Source organism: Saccopteryx bilineata, chromosome 1, assembly GCF_036850765.1.
Source record: "Saccopteryx bilineata isolate mSacBil1 chromosome 1, mSacBil1_pri_phased_curated, whole genome shotgun sequence".
NCBI lineage: Eukaryota > Metazoa > Chordata > Mammalia > Chiroptera > Emballonuridae > Saccopteryx > Saccopteryx bilineata.
Genome location: NC_089490.1, coordinates 404,508,682 through 404,517,824, shown reverse-complemented (window position 1 = coordinate 404,517,824; position 9,143 = coordinate 404,508,682). Strand labels below are relative to the sequence as shown.

The 9,143-nt window shown below is 51.9% G+C and overlaps 1 protein-coding gene across 1 annotated transcript; it reads right to left on the bottom strand.

Annotated features, from left to right (window-relative positions):
- Window positions 1–979: 979 nt before the first annotated feature.
- LOC136319736 (mas-related G-protein coupled receptor member X1-like) lies at window positions 980–1,747 on the bottom strand. Its single transcript, XM_066252862.1, has one exon. The coding sequence runs from the start codon at window positions 1,745–1,747 to the stop codon at window positions 980–982; it is 768 nt and encodes a 255-aa protein (XP_066108959.1).
- Between the last annotated feature and the right edge of the window lie 7,396 nt (window positions 1,748–9,143).

Here is a 9,143-nt window from a genome sequence, read left to right as displayed (position 1 = left end):
TCCCTGCTGACAACAGTGTTCAATGTCCTTACAGTGCCCAAATGGTTGAAAAGTTCTGATGCCCTGGGTACTTACAGCAGCTCTACAGGGGTCTCTTGTTAAGCGCTGTATGGACATGGAATTTTAAGGGTTGGTGGGTGACGTGAGTAGCACAGAATCCCCCACCTGAGCAGAGCTGTGCTGGGATCTGAACCGAGTACAGGCTCCTGACTCAGCCCAGGCTTCCCTTTCACACTGAGGACACGGGGGAGGATATGGTGTCCATCCTCAGCTTCATATTAAACATAAACACATGTACACACATCTGTACACACCTACATGCATGCACACATGCACATGTGTATACACATTCATGCACACACACATTCCATGAAGAGAAAAATGATATTTTTTTGTGTGCCGGTAATTAAATACTTCTCTCTTGTAGTAAAATAAACAATGAAAGCCATTATTGGAGAATAAGCAGGGTGTCACCTTATAAATAAGTCAGAGGAGGAGGACAGCAGAGTGACAGGCAGAATTATGAACACAGACACAGGCTGGGACGTGATGCTCTGTGTAAGGAAACAGCTGTGGGCGGAGGTCGTTGGGAAACCAGACAGAGAGACAGACAGACGGGGGACTGAGGGTGTCAGGTCCATCGGGGTCCTGCCTGTGCCGACCTCTCCCTGGGAGCAGAGGGCAGAGAAGCCTGGAGGATACATTGTGGAGGGGATGGCTCACCATCAGAAGGTAGAGGGGACAAGCATGACCTCACGGCAGCCATGTGTCACCTCAGTGCACAGTCAGGACAACAGAGACAGGTTTACTTCTCACAAGGAATTCACACAATCGGTGGGGAGGTTATGACGACTTTGCATCTACAGATCCCGGATGGGGGCCCTTAGTGCAGGGTCAGAGCCTGAGGTCCCAGCAGAGCTGTCCACTCCCCGGGCTCAGGGGGACGTCGTGTTTGTCTGAGGACGGGGCTCTCGTCTGCTCAGGACAAGTTGTCCGTCAGCGCACTCTGCAGCAGCTCTCTGAGGGTCCTTCGTCCTGACCGCTGTCCCTGCCTCCCCACGAAGAAGTAGATGACGGGGTTGACCGCACTGTTCAGGGCAGCCAGGAGGCAGGAGGCGTTGAAAAAATATCTAAAATTGACGAACCAGTATGAGAGTATATAAAGCAGGAAGTGTAGACTGACAGGCAGTCCGAGCACAAGGTAGGCCAGCACGGTGAGAAGGATGACCCTGTAGAGCTTGGTGACCTGTCTCCGCCGGGAGCAGCAGTGCACGCGGATGAGCAGAGTCAGGCTGGACACGCACAGCACGAGAAGCGTGAGGAGGGAGAGCACAGAGTCCACCCACAATAGTGTGTCATAAATATAGTACATAGAATAATGACTATCATACAACAACCACAGAATCCCCAGACACAGTGACAGTCCCCAAATCAAAGTGCACACGATGGTGGAGAGATGGGCCGGGCGGCGGCACTTGTACCAGATGGGGAAGGTGACGGACAGACAGCGCTCCGTGCTGATGGCCATCAGGAGACTCAGCCCCGCCGTGTTAGTCATGATGCAGACGGATATGATGAACCCTATCAGTTCACGAAGGTAATGCAAAAAAATTCTACTTGTGACCCAGGCGTCTAGAGATAAGAGGAAGGCGAAGTCTGCGATGGCCAAGTTGAGGATGTAGACCGAGAAGGGGCTCCTCTTCCCGCGGACCCTGAGCAGCCAGATGACCGTCCCGTTCCCCACCATCCCACAGAGGCCAATCAACAGAGCCAATGGTAACATAATATATTTTAAAAAGAACATAAAGTTACTGTATTCAGTCGATGTGTTGTGCCATGTTGCATTTCTCTCTTCTGGTAACTCAGACCCGTTACTTGGGTCTAACAGCCCGGGCTGCGGCTGGGGAGAGAAGGCCATGATGTCATCGCTGGGCTCCTGAGCCATCTGCCGGGCCCTGCTGCAGGGTCACCCTGTGAAGATGCAGGTGGACATGGGGCCAGTACCTCTGAGGTCAGGGGGATCCAGTCACTCTGCAGACTCCAGCTTCAGACCCTCCTGGGACACGTGAGCACAGGGACACAATAACCGGATGGTGCTGGATGGGGTTCACACACTCAGTGGGTTTTACCTGCAGGAGCCTTTCCCTGGGGAGCCCAAGAACACGACACCCTGAGTGCAGGTGACCTCACCTAGATGAACTGTCCCCACTGCCCCCTGAGCTTACGATTCCAGGCTTTCAAAGGTCCTTTCTTTTTCCTTCCTTCCTTCCTTCCTTCCTTCCTTCCTTCCTTCCTTCCTTCCTCCCTCCCTCCCTCCCTCCCTCCCTCCCTCCCTCCTTTCTTTCTTTCTTTCTTTCTTTCTTTCTTTCTTTCTTTCTTTCTTTCTTATTCTTAGGTGTGAGGAGGGGACAAAGTGAAGCAGACTCCTGCATGTGTCCCAATCAGAATCCACCTGACATCCTCATCAGAGATGATGCTCAAGTACTGAGCTATTTTTAGTGCCTGGGGTTGATGCGTTCCAAGGGAGTTACCCCCAGAACCCGGGCCACATTCTAACTAATCTAGCTATTGACTATGAAAAGGTAAGAGAGAGAGAAGGAAATGGAGGGAAAACAGATAATTGCTTCTCCTGTGTGCCTTGACCAGGATTCTAACCACAGACATCCATACTCAGGGCTGATTCTGTATCCACTGAGCCATTCACCAGGACCTCACAGGCTCTCTCTGGTCCTTGTTTACCATGGCATCTCACCAGAGAATGTCAGCCATGTCCTGCCTTTGAAAGTTGTGTATGATTCATAGTCATTTCATTCAGCTGGACCCTGGGGCCTGAGGGTGATGGATCACATTGACTTAATGTGTCCTGTTAAACTCAACTGACTTCTTTCTGTTTGCCTGGACCCGATTCCCACACCAGGAAGCACACACTTTGCTAATTTCCAAAATGATTCTCAAAGCTCCTTATCCTTCTGTTCTTATCTGTTTATGCTTCTCTCCCCTCCTGTCCTGTCTCTCCTTCCTCCTCTGTCCCCCTCACTCTAAGGGGAGACACGTGAAGCATCTCACACAGGTTGGACTGTGAAGCCACAGCCTGACTGTCCTGTGGTCAAAGTCTCACCAGGCTCTGGTCCACAGGACCACCCGCGATCTGGCTTACTCTGTGGGGTCTAGAAACACTCCCGTGTCCGGTGCTCTTTGGACCCGCTGTCCAGCTCCGTGTCTGTTTGCCAGCGAGACAGCTGTTCTCATGAGCTCGTCCCTTCCCTGTGCTACGTGAACAGGACAGAGCAAGTGCTCCACGGGCAGTGTCCCGGATCCCTCCACGTCCCCGACAGGCTGGGCTCAGCCACCATGGCATCTACCTTCACAGTCATAGGGGGCAGGAGAGGAAGATGCTGCGGAATTCCTTCACAAGTGTAATAAGGGAAACTGAGGTAAAATAATTAGACAAGATCTACCAATTTGAATAATTGCAGCCAGCTAACAAACCACAAGGTTTTCTCTTCTTGAACCAAGGACACATAGGACAAATGGTTTACACACCCTGGACTCTCTTAGAGCAGAACAGCCTCAATCAGGTTCCTCTTCAATGTCTCTCTTTCAAAATGAAAATAACCATAAAAAATCCTAATCTTTTTAATGTACATTTTTGATAAATCACCATATTTAGGACCCACCTGGGCATGTATGAATATTCTGTTAAGATCCTGCACTCACTTCCACCAGCGATAGGAAACTAAAAGCCTCAAGACAAGGGACCCAGAGGACAGTCTCCCTGGAGCAGCCACACACCCTTCTCTCTAAGGGTCCCCGTGAGACACAGACAGGAGAGCAGCGGGCAGGGGTAGCTCATCCCGGGCTGACCCCTCCACCTGACTCCAGGCCCCCTTTCTCTCTGACTTCCCAGGGGGCTGACAGCAGCCCCGCCCTGGCTCACTTCTGTCCCTGTGACTTCACTTCTCAGTGACTTCACACAGCCCCACGGCTCAGTCCTTCCCTGTCACACTTTTAGACCCAGAGCACCCGCCCAGGCTGTCCCCTGTGGCTCCTCTGTCCTCAGCCCTCCTCCATGGCACTGTCCCCAGCTGTGGTAAACGTACCCTCAGCATCACCCAGTTTCGTGTTATGAAGTCTTTCCTGCTGGAAGTCAAGTCCCCATGTCCTACTGCTGTGCCTGAGGCAGACCCACGCCTACCCAGTCCCCATCCTGTGACAACAGGGACAATAGTCTCAGCAAATACTTAGTGACTGCACAGCGTGACCCTCCGCAGGGATGCCCCCACGTGGGTTTCTTTACCGCGGGCCCCCTGACCTCTCAGTGAATGCTGAGGAGCATGTGTTTAGGTTGTAACAGGACCCGCCCCACAGCCACAGAGAATGCAGGAGGTTCAGGGAGATGGGAGTTCATGTAAAACTCACCTACGCTCCCAAGTCCGGCTCCCAGCTAGCGGGCGGCGAGTGTGAGTTCCCCTCCTCTACTCTGAGCTGTAGGGACATGGGCTCTGTCCGTGTTCTGGTTCCACCGTCTTCCCCACGAGTCTCCCAGCTTATCTCAGACACACGCGTCTACCAGAAATGGGACAAAACACATGTGAGCACATGCATGTGACATGTCCTTGCACATTTGGCGTACATGTGGGTCACGATCAGTGGTGGGATTCAGCTGGATCCCACCAGCTTGGCAGAACCGATACCTAATTTTGTGTAAAGTTCAGCAAACTGGTTGTTGGAGTGGCTCTGGTCCCCAGTGTTCTCTCAAAGGTGGAGCCTGGGCAGCTGCCCAACATGGACACAGCCAATTTACTTTCCTTCCTCTTGTTTAATATTCTCTGTGCAACAGCGTATTCCAGCGCCCACAGTAACTTTCACTCTGTCCACAGGGATGAAATTTGGTGGAATTATGCCCGTAATATTTATTCATTCATTTCATAAAACTCATTCTACCTTCAGTGAAATCCTGCATTTTCATTCCCTCGTGTTTGTTACCTCAGTAAACAAACATATAACCTCAAGAGAAAAAGTGCCTAACACCTCAGACGTGATAAGCACTTTGCGACCAGCGTGGGGAAGTGAAGCCCTGAGTGGGGGTGACGGAGGATGAAGGGAAACACAGAGACATAGATCAAGGTTGGGCCGGGGGGACACGGTGCTCCGATGGAGACACAGTGACACTGAGCCTGGAAACCCGTTTATTCTGTATGTTTAAACAGAAGGGTATTGTGCTGGGGGTGGGGGCCGTGACCTCAAATCTGAAACCCTAGACGCTCTGTCCTGTAAGCACAGCAGGACGTCCTGAGCCTGGGGCAGCGCTGCGTGCTGGCCGCTCTGCTTCTGGCCTCAATGCCACGCACAGCCTTCGAGTTGATCCGTGAGTGACCGTGCCCGCCAGGTCCCTCAGGGTCAGGAGAGCCTCCCTCTGCTCTCAGGGGCACGAGGCCGGACGCACTCGGATGCAGCGACTCTACAAGCTGTCACTGGAAATAGCTGAAATGACAGTTTTATTGTGTTGGGTGTTTTTTGTTCGGGTATTAATATTTTTCATTAATATTTTAAAACTCTTATAATATCATCTTGTTGTGTGTACCTCCTTTATTGCTCTTATTTAAGTATTAAATGCATGAAATACTAAACTGCTTTTGGTATGTATCGTTTTCTTATACTGAACATGGTCATTAGGGCAGAGAATGGGTTGTTATGTTATTTGGATCCCAGCACTGGTCAGGATTCTTCTAATCCCATTCATTTGAGCCTGGAGGTCCGTCCCATGGAGACGACTGACCACAGGGGGTCAGGTGAGTGAGGTCTAAGTTAGGAACAGGAGAATGGTGTAAATACGGTCACTGTGGGAGGTCCAGGGAAACGCAGAGGAAAATGATAAAGTATCGATTTCAATAGCATCACATTAATACGTTGATTTATTACATATTCTATATATTGTACAATATATCATTTTCCTCTGAACATGTGACTATCTACTTCACTGGATCAAAGTAAAGCAAACAAAGAGAAGGGGACACAATGAATTCCTTCTAGGTGGGGGGTCAGTCTCTGTCCATCAGGGTCTCTTCCTGTCTGGGTGACGCCCACACACTCAGTGGTCTGGTCACAAGGGGGTGACCTCCTTTACCTAAGACCTGATTTAAACATGAATCTGCTCTAAAGAAACATTGGGGGAAAGGGCCCCGTGTGCTGTGGGAGGGACGACAAGGTGGTGCAGACACCGTGTAGAACAGCACGCAGGTTCCTCAGACATTAAACATGGAATTACCGCAGGGCCCGGGAACCCCAATCCTGGGACCACATCCACAGGAAATACAATCACCACTGTGAAGAGGCAACTGCACCCCATTGTCCACAGGACCTAAACATCGAAACAATGTAGACGTCCCTCAACAGGTAAATAAATTTATAAAATTGATATACATTTACGTATGTACATAATGGACATTTATACCATTAATTGAACAAAAAAAGAAGAAAATCTTACTACTCCCTGAAATATCCTGCCCTTTGTGACAACATGGGGAGACCCAGGGGACACTGTGCTCAGTGAGCTGAGTCAGACACAGAGAGACACACACTGCAGGACCCACGTACGTGTGAACCTGACACAGTTGAATCACAGAACCAGAGACCAGAGTGCTGGTCACCAGGGGCTGAGGGTGGGACATGGGACATGCTGGTCACAGGGCACAGACTCCCAGGTGTAAGAAGAGTAAGAGCTGGGGTCTGTGTGCAGCACGGTGACTACAGCTGACAATACTGTACTGTGTGCCTGATCGGCTAAGAGAGATCTTAACTGTTCCCAACACACACACACACACACACACACACACACAAACACACACACACACACAGTATGGAAAAAAGAAATGGTACCTATCTGAGGTAATAAGTGTGTTAAGTAACTAGATTATGAAGGTTACTTGTGTAAACACATCATGTTACCTGCCTTAAACACACACACTGTAAACGGTCAAGTGCACCTGCATTGAGCTGAGGAGAAAGGAAATGTTAGGACCCCCCACAGAGACATCTCATCCCTCAGTAGCTACGTGAGCGCGAGCAGACCCCACCTGTGACCACGGGAGGTGTCTCAGTATTTCTCAGAGTTTGTCCTGCTCTTTAGTCTCAGGGCTGAGGGACGCGGGCAGACGAGAGGATTCACTATGAGCTGAGGCTGCACCACACCCCAGGAACACGAGTCCACACGGGCTGATGGGCCCCTGGCCCGACCTCCTCGCCTTCTGAGAGGCAGCGTCTCCTGAGACAGTCCCAAGCTAGGACACGCCCACTGACCCTCTGGGCCCCTTTATCAGGGTGACTTCCTCTCGGGTGACAGGGTCTGATCAGGGGCAGTTATATTATGTCCTCTGAGCCCAGTCACAGCCAGGCCAGCAGAGAGGGACCATCTATTGTCCTAGCTCGCTCTTTCCTCCATCATGATCTGACTGTGCTGTGTGAGGGGTGACTTCAGAGACGGGGTCACTCTGCTCAGTCCCCAGAGCCCTGCTCTTGTTCTTCTTTGGGGGGAGCTGCCCCCGGAACCCGCACGCTCACTCAGCCCCCTGAGCTCATTGGAATGTCAGCTTGTGTCTCTCAGGAGGTTGAAGAAGCAAATGAGAAGGAAAGAGCTAGGAGGCTGGGCACTCAGATCAGACCGTGGTCCCTCAGAGGGTCTCGGGGTCCCTGCCTCCGTCTCCTGCTCCCCCTCCCACTCTCCAGGGCAACCAGCAAACCAGCCAGCCTGACCCTGGGCACCGAGGAGACCAGAGCAGCGGGCGAGCAGGAGGGACGTCCCCCGACTCAGACAGAGCCTGGCAGAGTGAGGAGCAGGGATGCTCAGAGTGTTCCAGAAGGAGAGAGCGGGTCCAGGTCAGAGAAGGGGAAGCAGGCATTCCTCCTCACCTGTGTCTTCCCGCGGAGGCTGGGCGCCCTGACGTTGGGGGCCGCTGGGGGACCTGGGGGCGAGCAGAGCCTGAGGTTTGTCCCTGTTCCCTGGCGCCCTCCCGACGTTCCGACAGATGTGACTGCAGCCCGGGATAAGGCCTGCGATGTGTACCGCTGACTCTCTTTATATGTTAGGTCCCACTAGAGCGAAGTTCTCCTGGGTGTCCTCACCCCTTCTTTATGAGAAGCAATCTCAATAGAAAGCCACGTCCCTCACATCATAATTACCAGGTTCGCAGAGCAGAGCTCACAGTCAGTGAGGATGAATCCTCATTAATTTCTAAACAACCACTTCAATATATGATTAAAAAGATAATAGACTTCCTGAAGTATCTGGCCCTCTCCATTATATTCCTGACCAGCTGGACTTAATCCTGATTATCTCTGTAAGAGCAGTGGGCTCGGGGCATCCAGAGTCTATGGACCTGCCCACTGCTCTCCTGTGCCCTCTGCGGGGGCCACAGTGGCCCCTAAATCTTCAGGGTCTTCCTGGCCACCGGGAGTTTGCATTTGCTGTCCCTTCAGATTGGATGCTTTCCTGTGCTGTCACTCTGCGGGCTTTCTCACCCCGTCCTGCTGTGACCACAGGTCACCTTTCAGGGAGAGTGGGGACTTCTCAGGACCCTCCTCCGGGTGCTGCTTTACTTCCCCGGGAGGGGTCCCCATCGGCCCTCACACATCTCACTAGTGCATCTGTTGTGTCTGTTCCCCAGCAGAGGGCCCGCCCCTGAGATGCAGGTACAGGACTAGGGGTGACCATGTGACACCCTAACTAAAGAAAACACATTGAGTCTGAAACAGGGGGAGACATTCGCACACAGGGGACAAGTCCACTGCTACTGAGGGGCCCCTTGTCTCCTGAAGACACAGTGTCCCAGGTTTATGGCCAGTTGTAACGTGATCAAGGGTGTGCTAAGAACTCCATGGGACACAGCTCCTTTTTAAAGAAACTGCTGTGCTCTTTTTCAAGGATGGGGACTGTTTTCCATCCCGTCAGCCGCAAACTAGCCACATGCCCACATGAGAGCTGGGAAAATGTCATCGTCCAGAACTCAGCTGACAGCCACTTCGGGCTCTGAACTTGAAGTCACGGGACCACTTCCTTCCTCCTCCTGGACCCTCCTCCCCACTGCTCCAAACACCCCAAACGCTACTGTTGTCCAGGAGTGGTGGTGAAGGGGAATGTGACAGGG